Source organism: Saimiri boliviensis, chromosome 20 (genome assembly GCF_048565385.1).
Source record: "Saimiri boliviensis isolate mSaiBol1 chromosome 20, mSaiBol1.pri, whole genome shotgun sequence".
NCBI classification, from domain to species: Eukaryota; Metazoa; Chordata; class Mammalia; order Primates; family Cebidae; genus Saimiri; species Saimiri boliviensis.
In genome coordinates, this window is record NC_133468.1 from 5,745,174 (window position 1) to 5,766,525 (window position 21,352).

The 21,352-nt window shown below is 49.6% G+C and overlaps 1 protein-coding gene across 1 annotated transcript; it reads left to right on the plus strand.

Annotated features, from left to right (window-relative positions):
* The first annotated feature begins 7,266 nt into the window (after positions 1 to 7,266).
* Positions 7,267 to 16,516, plus strand: LOC101035138 (speedy protein E4-like). Its single transcript, XM_074390379.1, has 7 exons — positions 7,267 to 7,375; positions 8,353 to 8,374; positions 11,051 to 11,259; positions 12,412 to 12,470; positions 13,708 to 13,793; positions 16,164 to 16,335; positions 16,457 to 16,516. Exons 1-7 carry the CDS (start codon positions 7,267 to 7,269, stop codon positions 16,514 to 16,516), a joined length of 717 nt encoding a protein of 238 aa, XP_074246480.1.
* Positions 16,517 to 21,352: the final 4,836 nt, after the last annotated feature.

Here is a 21,352-nt window from a genome sequence, read left to right on the forward strand (position 1 = left end):
GGTGAATGCCCCTTCTTACACTTCCCCCACCGCCAAAGGTGGCCCTGATGGGCCCCACGTGTCTGATGTGATCTGTCCCAAGCTCTGTGCCATCGTGCTACTTGGGAGGCTGAGGCAGAATTCCTTGAACTGCTAAGCCAAGATGTCATCACTGAACTCCAACATGGGGCATAGAGCGAGACCCCGTTTGAAAAGAAAAAAAAAGAGAGAAGAGAGAGAGAATCTCAGAAACAGACATATTTGCAGATCAGGAATATTGAGACGATTATGTAAATGGAGAAATGCTGTGAGAACTAACTTTTCTCTGGTGGGGGTTGGGGTTAGTCAACCAATTTCCACCAGACAGAACATAACATGCATCAATTATCTATAATTTTTCAAGTGGTATAAAATACCTTAAATGTAATGAAGAAGGTTGAACTCCAAAGTGCGGTCTTCCAAATGTGCTTCATTTTCCGATAAAATGCAATTTTCTTTTTCTGCTTGTACCTCACCTCTTCAGGAAGTAGAGTTCTGGGTAATTTTTTTCTTCTTTCTTTTTTTGAGATGAAATTTCACTCTTGTTACCCACGCTGGAGTGCAATGGCGCGATCTCGGCTCACCGCAACCTCCGCCTCCTGGGTTCAAGCAATTCTCCTGTCTCAGCCTCCTGAGTAGCTGCGATTACAGGCGCCTGCCACCACGCCCAGCTAATTTTTGTATTTTTAGTAGAGATGGGGTTTCACCATGCTGGCCACGCTGGTCTCGAACTCCTGACCTCAGGTGCTCCTCCCGCCTCGGCCTCCCAAAGTGCTGGGATTACAGGTGTGAGCCACTGCACCTGGCCAGAAATACCCTTTAAAAAGGAGAGGAGAAAAGGTCAATTTCCCTTTTGGCAAATAAGACAAATTTAATTTTTTTTTTCTTTTTAGAAAATCCATACAGTGAGGGCCAGACACTGTGGCTCACATCTGTAGTTTCACCACTTTGGGAGGCTGAGGCAGGCAGACTGCTTGAGCCCATGAGTTTGAGACCACCCTGGGAAACATGGGAAAACCCGGTCTCTACTACAAATACAAAAATTAGCTGGGCATTGTGGTGTATGCTTATTGTCCCAGTTAACCTGGAGGCTGAGGCACAAGAATCGCTTGAACATGAGAGGCAGAGGTGCAGTGAACTGAGATGGTACCACAGCACTCCAGCCTGGGCAACAAAGAGAGACAAATAAGACAAAGTTAAACTTTGGGAAGAAGGGAGGGAGGAAGGCAGGGAGGGAGAAGAGGAAGGGAAAAACAAAGGAAGGAAATCCATGCAGTCCAAATAGCAATAACCAAGAAGTTGGTAACAGTTAAATAAACATATTTCTACATATAATATTCCAGGCCAGGCACAGTGACTCACGCCTGTAATCCCAACACTTTGGAAGGCAGAGGTGAGTGGATCCCCTGAGGTCAAGAGATCAAGACCATCCTGGGTAACATGGTGAAATCCTGTCTCTACTAAAAATAAAAATAAAAATAAATTAGCCAGATGCAGTGGCACATGCCTGTAATCCCAGCTACTCAGGAGGCTGAGACAGGAGAATCGCTTGAACCTGGGAGGTGGAGGTTGCAGTGAGATAGCACCATTGCACTCCAGCCTTGGAGATGGAGGCTGCAGTGAGCTATGATCTCACCACTGCACTCCAGCTTGGGAAACAGGGCAAGTCTCTGTCCCCCCAAAATAAAATAAATAGAATATATTTTGCCAAAATCCTGCCTTCTACAGGCATCTAGTCTAATAGGACTGGGAGAAATCAGGGCAGATGTCCTAATCCCAATGTCACATTATAATAGGATGTCACTGGCCAGCTGTGGGCGTGCAGAGGTGGGAAGATGAGGGAAGGCATCACAGAGGCTGTGGGGTGAACTGATGTCAAGGAACGGGTGCTTCCCTTCAGAACCACAGGCGTGCAGGACCCCAGACAGAAAACACAGACGCAAAGTCGAGTGGCGGGCATCTGGAAGGAGCGGTAAAACCAAGCCAGGAAACACCAGGATGGCGAGCCGGTTTGGCTGCAGAGAGATTGTAGAGAGGGTGGAATTGGCACTGTGGGCCTGGCCTCGATTTCAAAAGGCATCAGCTAAGGAAGCTGTTCAGGCGGGCAGTGGGGGTTCAGACCTGTGCTGCTTTGGAGAGATGTTCCGGCTGCACTAGGAAGCCCCCCGGTTTGGGGAGAGGCTCCACGAGACCCTAGGAGGGAGCATTTGGCAGTGGATTTGAGTGATGCGATGGAGACCTGAATTATTATTTATTTGGAGACTCTGTCTCTAAATGAATAAACAAATAAAGCAGATGGGATAATGAGCACAATATATTTTACAGTAAAAATGCACTCTCAAAGAATATATGAATAACAGATCCATTATGCCATTCTTACGAGCCCAAAAGGATTTTTAAAAGAAAATGACAATGTAAAATACTATGAACAAACACACCTGAAAGGTACGTCCTCTTAAAGATAGGTAAAAATTAAACCCCATATAATCCAGTAGTACATTTTCCCTGGGGATAAGCACAGATTTCCATGGATATATTCACAAGGAATGTCTGTGTGTCTGACAAGTTAGGTAACCTCTCTCTGATGTCTGTCCTTAGAGACTCAGATTCTAGGTCATGGTTAGGTAAAGACTGCTGTTCCCCTCTCCAGACTCAGCACCTGTCACTGCCACCTGGATGGTGTGGGAAACACCTGACCCCGCCCTGGTGCCTCCTGGAGTCAAAAGGGCATTCTCTTTCCTCCCTGCCCGGAATCTCAGCACATTGCTGCAGGGATGCTGGGTACTGTGGGGCCAGAGTGGAACCGAGTCCAAATCATTCTGCTCACTGCACTGCAGCCAAGAAATCTAGAGAAAGAAAAGTGATTTCATTTTGGAGAGCCAGCAAACCAAGAACATGACAGGTGGATGTCCTACATAACCATCTTAAAAGGCATGAATCTCAGGCAGGCAGATCATGAGATTAAGAGTTCGAGAGCAGCCTGGCCAACATGGGGAAACCACGTCTCTACTAGAAATACAAAAGTTATCCCAGCTACTTAGGAGGCTGAGGCAGGAGAATCGCTTGAACCGGGGATTGGGAGGTTGCAGTGAGCGGAGATCATGCCACTGCGCCACTGTACTCCAGCCTGGGTAAAAGAGCAAGACTTAGTCTCAAAACAAACAAAAAACAAACAAACAAAAAACAGGCATGAATATACAGGCCAGGTGTGGAGGCCTGTAATCCCACCATTTTGGGAGGCCAAACTGGGAGGATCATGTGAGCCCATTAGTCTGAGACCAGCCTGGGTGACATGGAGAAACCCTGCCTCTACCAAAAACAAAACAAAACAAAACCTAGCCGGGCATAGGGTGGCGTGCACCTGTGGTCCCAGCTACTCGGGAGGCTTAGGCAGGAGGATCACTTGAGTCTGGGAGGCAGAAGTTGCAGTGACGTTTGATCACACCACTGTACGCTAGCCTGAGTGACAGCCAGAAAAAAATAAAAATAAACTTTTAAAAAAGGCGTGAATCTCAAGCTTCCTTTGATATTGGGGAAAGGGGAACAAGGAGAGGGCTGAGGTCAGGAGGCGACAGGTCACCACAGACATCTGGGTGTTGGTGGGAATCTGGCTTTTGGTGGGAGTCCGAGGAAGTTGCCAAACTTTTATTTCTTCTTTTTTTTTTTTTTTGAGATGGAGTTTTGCTCTTGCCGCCAAAGGCTGGAGTGCAATGGTGGCACGATCTCGACCCACCACAACCTCTGCTTCCCAGGTTCAAGTGATTCTCCTCCCTCAGCCTCCCGAGTAGCTGGGATTACAGGCTCCCACCACCACACCAAGCTAATTTTCTCTATTTTTACTAGAGACACAGTTTCACCATGTTGCCAGGATGGTCTCGAATTCCTGACCTCAGGTGATCCACCCACCTCGGCCTCCAAGTGCTGGGATTTCAGGCTGGTGCTGCCAGGCGGAAGGCTGCTAAGCTTCTTTATCCTTGGTTAGGTCACGAAGGTCCTCCACATCTTTAACACAACCTTGTTTTTCTGCACTAGGAAGCCCCCTGGTTTGGGGAGAGGCTCCACGAGACCCTAGGAGGGAGCATTTGGCAGTGGATTTGAGTGATGCGATGGAGACCTGAATTTGTTTTTGAGATAGAGTCTCGCTCTGTCACTAGACTGGAGTGCAGTGGTGGCGGGATCTCAGCTCACTGCAACCTCTGCCTCACGAGTTCAAGTGATTCTCCTGCCACAGCCGCCCAAGTAGCTGTGACTACAGGCGCACACCACCATGACCAGCTAATTTTTGTATTTTTAGTAGAGACAGGGTTTCATCATCTCGACCTGTATGGTCTCATGATCCGCCTGCCTCAGTCTCCCAGAGGGCTGGGATTACAGGCGTGAGTTGGGACAGGAAAGAGAGGGATGCGGAGACCGTGAAGATGCTTTTGGACAATGGTCTGAGGTTAGGACAGTGGCAGGAGACACCACTGACCCCAGGAGATCCAGACACTATTGACCCTGGATCTCCAGGACAAGAGACCAGCCTGGCAGTTACATGTGTTTTTCTTCAAACTGGTAGCCAGGTTGGAATGACCGATGACATCAGAGATTCCAACCTTCCTGATTGGACCGCACTCCGTGGGCGCTTGGAAACTCAGGTACACAACAGCATCTTCTCAGAGCTGTTCTCCACTCCCGACTTCTCCCCAGCCTTGAGACTAGAGAACACACTTTTACTGGTCCTAATAGAGTGTGGAAGAAGGCTTTGGACAGAACAGGCACCAGGTTCCGTGGGAGGGAACAGAGTTTGGGAGACATCATGGCCAGGTGTCAACCGCAGCCCCAGCTTGAGGAGAGGAGCCCCCAGCCTAGCACCTCGGGGTGCTCCCTCCTGGAGGTGATAGATGTTGAAGTGCCAGGACCATCAGGTGAGGGGACTGGAGGCAGAAGAGATGGGAGGGGATTGACTAAGAAGAAGGAAGGGGGCCGGGCACAGTGGCGCACACCTGTAATACCAGCATTATAGGAGGATGAGGTTGGATGGATCACCTGAGGTCAGGAGTCAGAGACAAGCCTGGCCAATATGGTGAAACCTTGTCTCTACTAAAATACAAACATTAGCTGGGAGGTAGTGGTGCGTGCCTGTAATCCCAGCTCCTTCGGAGGCTGAGGTATGAGCATCGCTTGAGCCTGGGAGGCTGAGGTTGCAGTGAGCCGAGATCACACCAATGCACTCCAGTCTGAGCGAAAGACTGAGACCCTGTTTCAAAAAAAAGGAAGGGCCCGCAAGTCAAGAAGAAGCTCCTGAGGAGGGTGTGTGGGAAGAAAGGAGGGACTCAGGCCGGGTGCAGTGGCTCACACCTGTAATCCCAGCACGCTGGGAGGCTGAGGCAGGCGGATCACTTAAAAACAGGAGTTTGAGACAGCCTGACCAACATATTGAAACCCCGTCTCCACAAAAAGTACAAAAATGATCTAGGTGTTATGGTGGGCACCTGTAAGCCCAGCTACTTGGGAGGCTGAGGCAGGAGAATCACTGGAACCCAGGAGATGAAGGTTGCAGGGAGCTGAGATGGCACCACTACACTCCAGCTTCAGTGACAAAGCAAGACTGTCTTAAAAAAAAAAAAAAAAAAAGAAAAAAAGAGGGACTCAGAGAGCCAGGGAACAGGGAAGGAAATGAAGTGTTCTGAGGACAGACAGATGGAAGAACGGGGAGGAGAAGGAGAGGCACATGGGGTTCAGCAAGGGAGAAGCCAACAGCCTGCGGGGCTGGGGAGGATGGAGAGTGGATTGGGGTTTGGGGTCCGGGTCTAAGGTGATCAGTTGCAGAAGCATTAATTACACGGTGGCCTGCTTTCTTTACTCAGTCCCTTGGGTAGATCCCGGCACCCCGAGTAGGTTCCTTTGTTGGAACAGGAAGAGGGAGTGGTCGGACCAATCCGAGGAGCCGCCAAAGGAGGAGACAGAGGAGCGCGCCCCTGAGCCTGAGGAGACCTGGGTGCTAGACACCCTGTGTGGGCTCAAAATAAAGCTAAAGCGACGGCGAGTGTCACCCGTGCTCCCTGAGCACTGCAAGGCCTTCAACACGCGGCTTGGTAGGAGGACACCCCAGGGAGCACCTCCAATCCTGTTCTTTTCAAAAAGAAGCTTCCCATAACCATACTTTTCACATGGGAAAAATATGGCCTGCAGTGGGTGAGCGCTCCACGTGGGAGGACTCGACATTCCTAAGCATCACTTATGAGGCATGCTTAGGAGGCCATAGAGGACTCAGCTAGACTTGATAAGGGTCTGTGATTGGGATAAGAAAGCTTGGTTTAGGCCAGGCGCAGAGGCTCATGCCTGAGATCCCAGCACATTGGGAGGCCAAGGTGGGTAGATCACCTGAGGTCAGGAGTTGGAGACCAGCCTGACCACCATGGTGAAACCCCGTCTCTACTCAACATAAAAAATTAGATGGGTGTGGTGGCACAAGCCTGCAGTCTCAGCTACTCAGGAGGCTGAGGCAGGAAAATCACTTGAGCCAGGGAGGCAGAGGTTGCAAGTGAGCCAAGATGGTGCCACTGCATTCCAGCCTGGGTGACAAAGTGAGACTACGTCTCCAAAAAAAAAATAAATTAAAAAAAAAATAAAATAAAAACAAAATAAAAAAAACACAGAAAGCAGTTTCAGCTGTACCCTCTGAAACTTAATGTCTCTTGCTAACTTCATTTGCTTTTTAGAGACAGAGTCTTGCCCTGTCACCCAGGCTGGAGTGCAATGGCGTGATCTTGGCTCACTACAACCTCCACCTTCTGGATGTAAGCAATTATCCTGCCTCAGCTTTCCGAATAGCTGAGATTACAGCTCAGGATCACACCACACCGGCTAATTTTTTATATTTTAGTAGAGACGAAGTTTCACTGTGGTAACCAGGATGGCCTTGAACTCCGGACCTCATGATCTGCTCCCTCCGCTTCCCAAAGTGTTGGGATTACAGGCGTGAGCCCCGGTGCCCACCCCCTATGTTTTTCTTCAAATTGGCTGCCAGGTGGGAATAACCAGTGACATTAGAGATTCCAGTCTTCCTGATTGAACTGAACTGTGTTGGTGCTTAGGAGCTCAGGTGGATGACAGCATCTTCTCAGAGCTGTTCTCCACTCCCGAATTCCCCCCAGCTTTGAGAATACAGAAGGCACTCTTCTGGGTCCTAGTTAACTCTGGAAGAAGGCTTTGGACAGAACAGGGACTAGGTTCCGTGGGAGGGAACAGAGTTTGGGCGAGATCATGGCTAGACGTCAACCACAGCCCCAGGTTGAAGAGAGAAGCCCCCAGCCTAGCACCTTGGGGTACTCCCTTCTGGAGGTGGTGGATGATGAAGTGCCGGGACCATCAGGCGAGAGGACTGGAGGAAGAAGAGATGGGAGAGGGCTGACTAAGAAGAAGGAAGGGGGCCGGGCGCAGTGGCTCACACCTGTAATCCCAGCACTTTGGGAGGCTTATGTGGGTGGATCATCTGAGGTCAGGAGTTTGAATCCAGCATGGCCAGCATGGTGGAACCCTATCTCTACAAAAATACAAACATGATCCTGGTAATACCGGTGCACACCTGTAACCCCAGCTACTCAGGAGGCTGAGGCAGGAGAAGTGCTTGAGCTTCAAAGGTGGAGGTTGCAGTGAGCCGAGATCCTGCGACTGCACTCCAGTCTAGGTGAGGGAGTGAGACCCTGTGTGGAAAAAGAAAAGAGAAGGAAGAACCCAGTCATCAGAAAGGAACACTTGAGGAGGAGGGTGTGGGGGAAGAAAGAAGGGACTCAGGCCAGGCACAGTGGCTCACACCTGTAATCTCAGCACTCTGGGAGGCCAAGGCGGGTGGATCACATGAGACTGAGTTTGAGACCAACCTGGCCAACATGGTAAAATCCTGTCTCTACAAAAAATACAAAAATGAGTTGGGAATTGTGGTGGGCACCTGTAATCCCAGACACCTGGGGGGCTGAGGCAGGAGAATCACTGGAACCCGGAAGACGGAGGTTGCAGCAAGCCGAGATGGCAACACTACACTCCAGCCTGGGCAACAGAGAAAGACTTTGTCTCAAAAAACAAAAACAAAACAAAACAAAAAAAAAGGATGGAGTCAGAGATCCAGGGACTAGGGAAGGAATGAAGCATTCTGAGGACAGACAGATGGAAGAATGGGGAGGAGAAGGAGAGACACATGGGGTTCAGCAAGGGAGAAAGATGGAAAAATGGCTTGCAGAAGCCAATAGTCTGCGGGGCTGGGGAGGATGGAGAGTGGATTGGGGTTTGGGGTCGGGGTCTAAGGTGATCAGTTGCAGAAGCATTACACGGTGACCTGCTTTCTTTACTCATCTCCTTGGGTAGATTCCAGCCCGCCTAATTTCCTTTCTTGGCAAAAGAAGAGGGACTGGTCGGATGAATCTGAGGAGCTGGAGGAGGAGACAGAGAAGGAGCGCGCCCCTGAGCCTGAGGAGACCTGGGTGCTGGACACCCTGTGTGGGCTCAAGATGAAACTAAAGCGGCGGCGAGTGTCACCCGTGCTCCCTACGAACTACGAGGCCTTCAACACGCGGCTTGGTAGGAGGACACCCCAGAAAGCACCTTTAATCCTGTTCTTTTAAAAAAGAATTAACTTCCCATAACCATGCTTTCCCAATGGGAAATGCACCCCAGTGAGTGAGCTCTCCATGTGGGAGGACTCAGACGATCCAAAGCGTCACTCCTGAGGGACACTTCGGAGGCCACAGACGATTTGACTAGACTTGATCAAGGTCAGTGACAGGGATAAGAAAGCTTGCTTTCAGGCCAGGCGTGGTGGCTCATGCTTGAGGTCCCAGCACATTGGGAGGCTGAGGCAAGAACATCACTTGAACTCAGGACTTTGAGGCTGCAGTGAGCACCACTGCACTTCAGCCTGGGTGACAGAGCAAAACCCTGTCTCAGAAGAAAACCCAAGGCCGGGTGCAGAAGCTCATGTCTTTATCCCAGCACTTTGGGAGGCCAAGGTGGGTAGATTATCCGAGGTCAGGAGTTCGAGACCAGACTGACTACCACGGTGAAACCTCGTCTCTACTGAAAATACAAAATTAAATGGGCATGGTGGTGCACGCCTGTGATCCCAGCTACTCAGGAGGCTGAGACAAGAGAATCGCTTGAGCCCAGGAGGCAGAGGTTGCAAGTGAGCTGAGATCGTGGCACTGCATTCTACCCTGAGCGGCAGTGTGAGGGTCTGTCTCCAAAAAATCAGTAACAATGAAAGAAAGAAAAACAAAGTAAAAAAAAACAAAGAAAGTGGTTTAGCTGTCCTGTCTGAAACTTAATGTCCCTTGCTGACTTTTCTCATTTATTCATTCATTCATTCATTCATTCGAGACGGAGTCTTCCCCTATCACCCAGGCTGGAGTGCAATGGTGCAATCTCAGCTCACTGCAAACTCTGCCTCCCAGGTTGAAGTGATTCTCCTGCCTCAGCCTCTCGAATGGCTTGGATTACAGGCCAGCACCACCACGCCTGGCTAAATTTTTGTATTATTAGTAGAGATGAGGCTTCACCGTGTTAGCCAGGATGGTCTCCAACTCCTGACCTCATGATCTGCCTGCCTCGGCTTCCCAAAGTGCTGGGATGACAGGTGTGAGCCACCGTGCCTCACCTCTATGTTTCTCTTCAAACTGTTTCCCAGGTCGGAACGACCAAAGACATCTGCAATTCCAACCTTCCTGATTGGAAAGACGGAACTCCGTGGGCACTTGGGAGCTCAGGTGGACAACAGCATCTTCTCAGAGCTGTTCTCCACGCCCAACTTCTCCCCAGCCTTGAGACTAGAGAACGTACTCCTCTGGGTCCCAGTAGAGTCTGGATGAAGGCTTTGGACAGAACAGGGACCAGGTTTCATGGGAGGGAACAGAGTTCGGGAGAGATCACGGCTGGCTGTCCACCTCAGCCCCAGGTTAAGGAGTGGAGCCCGCAGCCTGGCACCTCGGGGTGCTCCTCCTGGAGGTGGTGGGCAACGAAGTGCTGGGACCATCAGGCGAGGGGACTGGAGGAAGGAGAGATGGGAGAGGACTGACCAAGAAGAGAGGGGGCCAGGCACGGTGGCTTATGCCTGTAATCCCAGCATTTTGGGAGTTCAAGGCAGTTGGATCACCTGAGGTCAAGAGTTCGAGATGAGACTGCCAAACTGGTGAAACCCTCCCTCTACTAAAATAACAAAAATTGCCCAGGCAGTAGTGGTGCATGCCCGTAATCCTAGCTACTTGGAAGCCTGAGGCAGGAGAATTATTGAGCCTGGGAAGCGGGGGTTACGGTGAACTGAGAATGCGTCTCTGCATTCCCGTCTGGGTGAGAGAGTGGGACCCTGTCTCAAAAAAAAAAAAAAAAAAAAAAAAAAAAAAAAAAAAAAAAAAAAAAAAAAAAGAAAAGAAAGAAAGAAAAGAAGAAGAAGAAAGGAAGAAAGAGAGAAAGAAAGACCCAGAAGTCAGGAAAGAGCACCTGAGGGAGTGTGTGGGGAAGAAAGGAGGGACTCAGGCCGGGTGCAGTGGCTCATACCTGTAACCCCAGGACTGTGGGAGGCCAAGGCAGGAGGATCACTTGAGACCAGCCTGGCCAACATGGTAAAACCCCGTCTTTGCTAAAAGTACAAAAATGAGCCGGGTGTATGGTGGGCACCTGTAATCCCAGCTACTTGGGAGGCTGAGGCAGGAGAATCACTAGAACCCAGAAGACAGAGGTTGCAGCGAGCCGAGATTGCACCACAACAATCGGCAATCCAGCCTGGGTGGCAAAGCAAGACAGTCTCAAAATAAAAAAAGAGGGGCTCAGAGAGCCAGGGACCAGGGAAGGAAGTGAGGAGGCGTTCTGAGGACAGACAGGTGGAAGAACGGGGAGGAGGCGGAGAGGCACATGGGGTTCAGCAAGGGAGAAGCCAACCGTCTGCGGGGCCGGGGAGGGTGGAGAGGGCTTTGGGGTTTCGGGTCAGGGTCTAAGGTGATCAATTGCAGAAGCATTACACGGTGGCCTGCCTTCTTTACTCATCTCCTTGGGAAGGTCCCAGTTCGCCTTGGTTCCTTTGCCGGAAAAGGAAGAGGGAGTGGTCGGACGAATCTGAGGAGGAGACCGAGGAGGAGCCAGAGAAGGAGCGCACCCCTGAGCCTGAGGAGACCTGGGTGCTGGAGACGCTTCAGGGGCTCAAGATGAAACTGAAGCGACGGCGAGTGTCACCCGTGCTCCCTGAGCACCACCAGGCCTTCAACAGGCTGCTTGGTAGGAGGACACCCCAGAGAGCACCTCCAATCCTGTTCTTAAAAAAGGGGAAACTTCCCATAACCATACTTTTCCCATGAGAAATACATGCTTCCCCAGTGGGTGAGCTCTCCATGCAGGAGGACTCAGAAGTGATCGCTCAGGAGGGACTTAGGAGGCCATAGACGATTCAGCTAGACTTGATCAAAGTCTGCGATTGGGGTAAGAAAGCTTGGTTTCAGGCCAGGCTCATGCCTGAGATCCCAGGAGGTTGAAAGGCTGAGGCAGGAGGACCGCTTGAACTCAGGGTTTGAGGCTGCACTGAGCTGTGACTGCACCACTGCACTCTAGCCTGGTTGACAGAGTAAAACCCTGTCAACAAAGGAAAACCAAGTCCAGGGGCAGTAGTTCATGTCTACGATGCCAGCATTTTGGGAGGCTGAGGCAGGTGGATCTATTGAGGTCAGGAGTTTGAGGAGGTCAGGAGTTCAGCCTGACCAACATAGTGAAATCCCGTCTCTACTAAAAATACAAAACTCAGCCTGGTGTGGTGGCACATGCCTGTAATCCCAACTATCCAGGAGGCTGAGACAGGACAATCTCTCGAACCCCGGAGGGGGAGGTTGCAGTGAGCCAGTATCACACCACTGAACTCCATCCTTAGCAACAGAGCGAGATGCCGTATGAAATAAAGAAATAAAAAAATAAAGAAAAACAAAATCAAAAAGCAAAGAAAGCATTTCCAGTTGTGCTCTGAGAAATGTAATGTCCCTTGCTCACTTTTCTAAACCTAAGTATCTCCATGCCTAGAGGGGGTTACCAAGGCCATGGTCACACCCTGATGTGACTGTCTCATGAGGAAACGATGGGCATCACTTTATGACGCTGCAGTGGTCCCTGCGTGTCTGTGGGGAGGGCATCCTGCTTCTTCCCAGCTCCCCAGCTGCTAGATTCTCACACCCAGGGCCTCCTTCAGCCTCTTCTCAGGGCAGTCTCAGAGCGGGAGCCTCCCTCCCTTGCCCAGTGAAAGGCATTCTCTCCTCTCCCATCCACCTCACCCGCGGCCACCATCCTGAGACTTTCCCCAGGGAGGCACAGTTCTCCTGGCTGCCCCGTTTCTCCCATGGAAACTCTGTTCCGCTTCTCACACTAACATCTGCCCTCTAATCACAGAGGATCCTGTCGTGAAAAGATTCCTGGCCTGGGACAAAGATCTGAGGGTATCCGACAAGGTAAGGTCGTTCTCCACGAAACCGTGTTCCTGCTCCAACACACAGCCTGGGGGGGGGCACAGCTTCCCCACCCGCAGTTCTCGTCCCCGCTCCCTCCACCAGCTCCCACCTGACGCTCCACGGTCTTATTTTATTCTAAGACAGTTTTGCTCTGTTGCCCAGGCTCAGGGCAGCATCCCAATCTCAGCTCAATGCAGCCTCCCCCTCCAGGGTTCAAGCGATTCTCCTGCCTCAGCCTCCCAAGTAGCTGGGATCGCAGGCGTGCACCACCATGCCTGGCTAATTTTTGTGTGTTTTTTTTTTTTTTGTAGAGGCAGGGTTTTGCCATGTTGGCCACGCTGGTCTTGAACACCTGACCACACGTGATCAATCCGCCTTGGCCTCCCAAAGCACTGTTACTACAGTCATGAGCTACTGTGCCCAGCCAGCTCCCACTGTCTTGAATGTTGGCGCCAGCCCAGGATTTTTTGGTTGTTGTTTTTTGTTTTTGTTTTTTTTTGACAGAGTCTAGCTCTGCTCCCTAGGATAAAATACAGTGGCCTGTATTTTATTACAGAATCCAATTCCTGGGTTCAAGCAATTCTCCTGCCTCAGCCTCCTGAGTAGCTAGAGCTGCAGGCACATGCCACCACGCTCGACTACTTTTTGTAATTTTTGGAGGAAGAGGGTCTTGCTGTGTTGCCCAGGCTGTTCTCCGATCTGGGTTCAAGTGATCCTCCTGTCTCCGCCTCTCACAGGCTGGAGCCGCCACTCTCAGCTATTCTTGGTCTTTTTATGATTTGTCAGCATCTCCCTCGGGACTCTGCTGGTTTCTTGCAGAGTGAGTGAGCGGCCCCTGCCTCTCCTAGGGGTCCTTAGGGATCTGAGCCCTGGGCCGCGTTCTGGCCGCAGCCCTGAAGCTCCTGGCCCCTCTACTCTCAGCTCCTTGGGACAGTTCTCTGCCTGGCACACACAAGACCCTCCTGACGTCAGCCAACCTAGACACACTCCCTGCAAAGGTCCCATGGGAGCTCAGCATCCTGGGAGCATCACCGACATCCCTTCCTCCAGCTTCTCAGATTTGCATCCGACCTTCTAATACCCTCCACCTCACCATTTCCCAGCGAGCACAGTCACCCCAACGCCGAGGTCCCTTCTCTGATGGGCAACCCCTCCTCTGCTCCCATTCCCCCATCTGCACGATCTTCCTCTTCCAAGATGTGACCTCTCCCTCTCCGTGTTCCTTTCTCTCCATCAGTACCTGCTGGCCATGGTCATAGCGTATTTTAGCCGCGCCGGCCTCTTCTCCTGGCAGTACCAACGCATTCACTTCTTCCTGGCTCTGTGAGTGCTTTGCTCCCTCCTGTCCGTCAATATCCAACACCCTGGGACAGCAGGGAAAATCGGATTCCAGCCTCTCATTTATTCTTTCACCTATTTGTCCTCTTTACTCTGTGTATCAACAAGACAAGATTATACAATGGCGTTCTTAGATGTTCCTTCTAAAAACAAACTCAGGCCAGGTGCGGTAGCTCACACCTGTAATTCTAGCACTTTGGGAGGCCAAGACAGGCAGATCACCCAAAGTCAGGAGTTCGAGACCAGCCTCGCTTATACAAAAAATACAAACATTTGCCAAGTGTGGTGGCATGTGCCTGTAATCTCAGCTACTCAGGAGGCTGAGGCAGGAGAATTGCTTGAACCTAGGAGGCAAAGGTTGCAATGAGCCAAGATTACGCCATTGCACTCCTGCCTGGGTAACAGAGCAAGACTATGTCTCAAAAAAAAAAAAAAAAAAGAAAATTAGTTGGGCCCGGTGGTGTGAACCTGTAATCCCAGCTACTTAGGAGGCTGAGGCAGGAGATCCTCTGGAACCAAGGAGGCAGAGGTTGCAGTGAGCTATGATTAATTAAGCCACTGAACTCCACCCTCAGTGAAAAAGCAAGATGTTTTCTCAAAACAAAACCAAACTCAAACGCCAGTTTAAAAATAAGAGAATAAAACCAAAGGAACCATCCACCCCTCCTAAGGGGAGAGGAAAAGGAACAGACATGACGCCTCCCCAGCCACAGCCAGTTCTGGTTCTTCTGTCTCTCTCCTTCCCACATCAACCCCAAATGCAACGGTCATCGTCCTCCTCCGGGTTTCCATGACAGAGGCCACAGTTCAGGCCCCCTCGCTTCACTCCAATCCACTGCCAAATGCTCCGTGCTGGGGCCTCCTGGAGCCTCTCCCCAAGCCAGGGGGCTTCCTAGTGCAGACTGAACATCTCTCCAAAGCACAGGTCCCACCCCCGACTGCCCTCCTGAACAGCTTCCTTAGCTGATGTCACTTGAAATCGAGGCCAGGTCCACAGTGCCAATTCCACGCTCTCTACAATATCTCGGCAGCCAAACCAGCTCGCCATCCTGGTGTTTCCTGGCTTGGTTTCACCGCTCCTTCTAAATGCCCATCACCCGACTTTGCGTCTGTGTTTTCTGTCTGGGGTCCTGCACGCGTGTGGTTCTGAAGGGAAGCACCCGTTCCGTGCCGTCAGTTCACCCCACAGGCTCTGTGATGCCTTCTCTCATCTTCCCACCTCTGCACGCCCACAGCTGGCCAGTGATATCCTATAATAATATGACATTGGGATGAGGTCATCCTCCCTGGTTTCTCCCAGTCCCATTAGACTAGATGCCTGTAGAAGGCAGGATCTTGGAAAAATATCAATGTATTCTATTTCTTTTATTTTTTTGTGACAGAGACTCGCTCTGTCCCCCAAGCTGGAGTGCAGTGGTGAGATCATAGCTCACTGCAGCCTCCATCTCTTGGGCTCAAGTGATCCTCCCACCTCAGCCTCCTGATCAGCTCACACTATAGGGCTGTGCTATCACACCTGGACAATTACTTACATATTTATTAAATTTTATTTATATTTTTAATTTTTTTTTGAGATGGAGCCTCACTCTGTCAACCAGGCTGGAGTGCAATGGCACCAACTTGACTCACTGCAACCTCTGCCTCCCTGATTCAAGCGATTCTCCTGCCTCCACTTTCTGAGTAGCTGGGACTACAGGCCCATGCCACCAGACCCTGCGAATGTTTTGTATTTTTAGTAGAGACCGTGTTTCGCTGTGTTAACCAGGATTGCCTCAATCGTCTGACCTGGTGATCTACCTGCCTCGGCCTCCCAAATTGCTGGGATTACAGGCGTTAGCCACTGTGCCCATCCTATTTATTTATTTGTTTTGAGACAGTGTATTGCTCTGTTTGCCAGGCTAGATGCAGCGGACCTCATTACAACCTGTCTCCTGGGTTCATGTAATTCTTGTGCCTCAGCCTCTGGAGTAGCTAGGACTAAGGTGTGTGCCGCCACACCAGGAGATTTTTGTATTTTTAGTAGAGATGGGGTTTCGCCATGTTGAACAGGTTGGTCTCAAACTCCTAGCCTCAAGTCATCCACCCACTTCAGCCTCCCGAAGTGCTGGGATTCCAGGCCTGAGCCACCACTCTCAGCCACCAGATGGCTTTTGGTCTCCATCCTGAAGGTGTGAGGGGCACCCTTCAGCAGGCCTCTGTCCAGCAGGGCCCTCCTGAGGAAGGCATGGCTCTCTGCAGGGTGGGTGCCAGTCCTGAGCTGAGGACAGTCCCCCGCCCTCCTCTCTGGGAAGCTGACCTCAGCCGGAGGTCTCTCCTGGTGGTGCCCCTGAGCAGCAGCCTGATTTCTGCCCCCAGATATCTGGCCAATGACATGGAGGAGGACGACGAGGACCCCAAACAAGCCATCTTCCACTTCCTGTATGGGAAGAACAACCGCTTCCAGCGACCCTTGTTCCAGAAGCTTCGCTTCCAGTTCTTCTGTTCCATGCACTGCAGGGCTTGGGTTTCCCCGGAAGAGCTGGAGGAGGTGGGTGGGGTGTGGGGAGGTGGAGGAGGTGGGGAGGAATCAGGTGGTTGGAGGCTGGATGAGGGGAGGGAGGGGTATCCTGGGGAGTCCCCGTCTTCTCAAGGGGCATTTGGTTTTGCAGATCCAGGCTTATGACCCAGAGCACTGGGTGTGGGCACGAAATCGTGCCCTCCTTTCCTAGAGCTCCAGGGACCGTGGAGGCCTGAGGTCATCGGCCTGAGGGAAGGTATGTCTGCGTCCCCTGGGGTCAAGGCAAAGTATTGAGTCTATTTAGGAAATTCAAGGAAGCCAATTGCTTGACCCGGCTTCAAGCCTGGGCAACATGGTGAGATCCACTCTCCACAAAAATTCACGAATTAGCTGGGCAAGGTAGAAGGCATCTCTATTCCCAACTACTCTGGAGGCTGAGGAGGGAGGATCGCTGGAGCCTGGGACACTGGAGCGTCAGGGAGCCCCGATCCTGCCACTGTACTGCAGCCTGGTCTATACAGTGAGACCCTGTCTCAAAATTCATCATAAATACTGTGTTCCGGAAGGTTCTCTAGGATTGACGCACTTGGATTACCTATTTGGGTCGAGGATTCAGTGAAGATTTGGTTTACATCTTGTGCAGCTAACCACGTTGAGGACTCAGCATGAGACTCAAACATTAGGAAGTAGGATTATGGATTAGGCTCTGGGACTCATGGTTTGTGATGTGTCGCATTAGAAATGTATCTAGTGTGGTTACCAGTTTAGATCTTAAGTGACACGAAAGGCCCCACATGTGATGAAGTCTAAAGCCACATTGTCTGAGGGTGCTGTATCCCTGGGCAGACCCACACCAAGTCCTGGCTAGGAGGCAGATCACTGGGGATGGCCTTGGGTGTATTAAGTGAGTTTTGGAGTCAGGGTCACCAAATCACAATTGAAAACCACAGTTCAGAAGCAGGCTAGAGAATGAAGGGCAGGAGATGAAACTGGATTGAGCACTTGCTCTGAACTCTAGGTAGAATAGATGTGGGATGTGAATGACCTTCCTAGGGAACTGCCTCCCTGAAGCCTGACATCCTCTCTCTCACTTCCAGAACACCGGGCCCAGGGGAGATGCGGATTTTCAGCACGAAGTTTATTCCCATGCTAATGGCAGACAGACACCAGGAAGGAGGAGAGCAGCCATTGGTGCAGATCATCTAGAATAACCTGGACTGTTCTAGAAGGAGCTCAATAGAGTGATCACGTTGTCCTCCTAGGGGTGGAGAGGCGGGGAGACAGTACTTCTAGGAGTCTGCGGAGGACAGTGAGAAACCAGGGGTGTTTCTGGTTCCACCCATTCCTGTGGCACCACCTGCCTTTTTATGTTGCTGAGTTCCAGGCTCTCCAGGAGCATTTGAGGGCACATTACAGGTGCTCAGACTGGCACAGAATTACTTGTAAAATATGAGTGCCATTGGATTGTAACAGGTAGCTTCATGCATACTATGCATTTTTGTGGTTTGTTTGGGAAGTGTTGGCCATTGAATTATTCCTATGTTTATTTCAAATAGTTTGGAAATTGTTTTACTTTTGAAAACTTGCTATTCCTGTAGAGTTTTTGATGAGAATTATAGCTGTTACAAATACAGAAATATAATTTTCTTTTTTAAGATAGAATTCTGTTTATCCTAAATGTTTTATTCAATTGTTTTATCTATTATGATATGTGCTCCTGAAGCGAGCACTCTTTATCTATGATACTTACATGATAATCTATTATATTTATAGCTATGTAGTAGTTCCAGTAAATCTTCTAATAGAAATTTTTATTTCCTGTTTAGTGTTTGTTACTGAATTGTGAGAATTCACTTGTGATTTTTAACATGTCTTAGATATACAGTAATATATTTAATATATGCTATACATTTTATTGGTTTATTTTGAAAAAGATGGGCATGGAATTATTACTACATTTATTTAAAGAGTTTGGAAATACTGTTTATGAATTTCCATAAAGTTGTATGATGGGTGATATAGCCATTATGTATATAAATATAATTTTGTTTTCCTTTCTAAGAGAGGATTCTATCCTAAAGCTTTTATCTGTCAACCTTTGTATGTTATTACGCGTGCTCCTGAAGCGAGCCCTCTTTTTATCTATGATACTTACTTAATATCTCTATTACCTGTATAGCTAAGTGGTAGTTCCCCCTAAATTCTTGTAAAAATAAATTTGGATTTGATGTTTAGTGTATGATTTGAAATGTGAGAATTCAGATGTAATTTTTTACTTTCTATTGACTTGTCTGTAAGGTACTTTGAAGAGGATGTGTGTTTTGAAGGAGGCCACGAGCCGTGTGTTTTCAAGGGAACAGTGCATCTCTTGGAAAACGTAATAAACATGAAGTTTTCTCACCTTCACAGTGAGTGCGATCAGATTGGTCTGGATTGCTTATTTGCTGTCAAGTGACATTTTTCCTTAATGAGGTTTTGGTTATTTGAACATATTTATTGGCTCTTGAAGATAATTCTGTATTTTTTTTTTTAATAGAGAAACAACGTAAGTCTGGAAACAGTGCTCACACCTATAATCCAGCACTTTTGGAGGTTACGGAGGGAGGACCACTTGAGGCCAGGGGTTTAAGACCAGCCTGGGCAACAGAGCATCTACGTCTATTTTTTTCTTAATATTTTTTTAAAAATTATAAGAGAAGGCTAATCCCAAGTTAGAGTTTTGTTTTGTTTTGGTTTGTAGAGACAGAGTCTCACTCTCTTGCCCAGGGTGGAGTACAGTGGTGTGATCTCAGCTTACTGCAACCTCGGCCTCCCGGGTTCAAGCGATTATCCTGCCTTAGCCTCCCGAGTAGCTGGGACTATCTGCGCCCCTCTGGATGCCCGACTAATTTTTGTAAATATTACAGACAGGGTTTCACCATGTTGGCCAGGCTGGTCTCCAAACTTTAGACTTTAAGTGATCCGTCTACCTTGACCTTCCAAAATGCTGGGATTAGAGGCATGAGCCACCGCGCCCAGCTGACTTCCAGAGTTTTAATAACACAGACGTGGTTGAGGAAGAAAAGGAAGCCATGGTCTGTAGACGGCAGGAGCTTCAGGAAAAGAGGCCAGTGAAGGGCAGGACGTGAAGTTCTCTACCTACAGGAAAGCAGCCCAGAGCCTCCCACAGGGACTTCAGCACAGAGGGCCGGGAAAATCTGCATGAACCCGAGCCCTGGATCTAAGACAGGACAAGGCCTTCACTGTTTCTGCAGACTCACAAGATGCAATCTCTGTGGTCCATGCCCATGGGGCGATCTGGAATAAAGGGGACCGCATGCCTATAATCCCAGCACTTTGGGAGCCTGAGTAGGACCGATCACCAGAGGTTGGGAGTTTGAGACCAGCCTGACCAACGTGGAGAAATCCAATCTCTACTAAAAATACAAAATAAGCTGGGTGTGGTGTCAACCCAGCTACTTGGGAGGTTTAGCAGGAGAATCCCTAGAATCTGGGAGGCGAAGGTTGCCGTGAACCACGATTGTGCCGTTGGACTCCAGACTGGGCAACAAGGGCAAAATTCTGTCTCAAAAAAAATAAAAAGAAAAATAGAGAAGCCTTCTAAATGCAAATAACATGGAATTGAATGTGCAACAGAAATACTGGCACTGATTTGGGCCACGGAAAGGCCTAAACAGTTTACTGTAGTCCATTGCCAAGGTCATCAGCGGGGTGACTCTGAAATAGCAAATTTCAGAAGCCATGGCCAAGATAGCTGCACGGGTGGGGAAGTCCTCCAAATGTGTCTGCTTCCTTCAGTAGCTCTTTATAAAATAAGCCGAGGTACTCCCCTGAGGAATTTTTTTTTCTTTTTTGAGACAAAGTTTCACTCTTGTTCCCCAGGCTGGAGTGGGATGGGGTAATCTCAGCTCACTGTAATGGCTGCCTCCCAAGTTCAAGTGATTCTCCTGCCTCGAACTCTCAAGTAGCTGGGATTACAGGCGCCTGCCACTACACCTGGATAATTTTTTGGATTTTTAGTAAAGATGGGTGTCACCATGTTGGCCAGGCTGGTCTTGAACTCATGACCTCAAGTGACCCACCCACCTCAGTCTCCCAAAGTGTTGGGATTATAGGTGTGAGCCACTGCACCTGCCCCTGCCTGGGGGATTTTAAAAGCCACTGGAGATAGGTATCACCTGAGTTCCGTAAGGTGGCCCTAAATAGAAGAGGCAGGATATGAGTGCCTGCAAATGTGAACTGGGTTATTGTAAAAGATGTCCATGACTCATTACACTAAGGGAAGGAGGCGGGACGCAGCTTGCACGTTGGCATTATAAGGACCCCGTGATGAAAGGAAACAATGTAATAGATAAAATGGCTGACCGCTGTGTCTATCATCAGAATATCAATGCTCCAGCCAGACCGCCCATACTTTTTTTTCTTTGAGACAGGGTCTCTGTCTCTGTCTCTCTTCTCTCTCTCTCTCTCTCTCTCCCTCCCCCTACTCCCCCAGGCTGGAATACAGTGGTGCCATCTCGGCTCACTGCAAATTCCACCTCCTGGGCTCAAGTGATTCTCATGTCAGTGCCTCCTGAATAGCTGGGATTACAGGCACATGCCATCACACCTGTCTAATTTTTGTACTTTAATAGAGATGAGGTTTTACTATGTTGGCCAGGCTGGTATTGAACTCCTGACCTCAAATGATCCACCCATCCTGGCCTCTCAAAGTGCTGGGATTAAAGGTATGAGCCACTGTCTCCAGCCCCTCCCATATCTCTTTTGGCCAAGGCAGTACAATTCAGAAGAACCATGCCAGGAAATACTGGCAAATGGACTTCAATGTGACGCCTGCGGCTCCTGGAGGATTTCCATACCTCCTGGTGCTCACTGATACTGTCACCAATTACCTTTTCAGTACAAGCCAGACTGAAAAAGCAGGAGATCACTGATCAACCTTAAACTATTTACTAGCAGAACACTGAGGGGTATGTGCGGTCACCAATACCTCCCATTGCACTTGGAGAAGCACCTCCTGGGAAATAGAGGTTCATGTAAAGGAAAT

Bases quoted from the DNA above. Each gene is read 5' to 3' on its own strand.
- LOC101035138 (XM_074390379.1), top strand. From the start codon at position 7,267: ATGGCTAGACGTCAACCACAGCCCCAGGTTGAAGAGAGAAGCCCCCAG. The intron at 11,260-12,411 runs GTAGGAGGACAC...CTCTAATCACAG, and splicing joins GGCCTTCAACAGGCTGCTTG to AGGATCCTGTCGTGAAAAGA. The intron at 12,471-13,707 runs GTAAGGTCGTTC...TCTCTCCATCAG, and splicing joins ATCTGAGGGTATCCGACAAG to TACCTGCTGGCCATGGTCAT.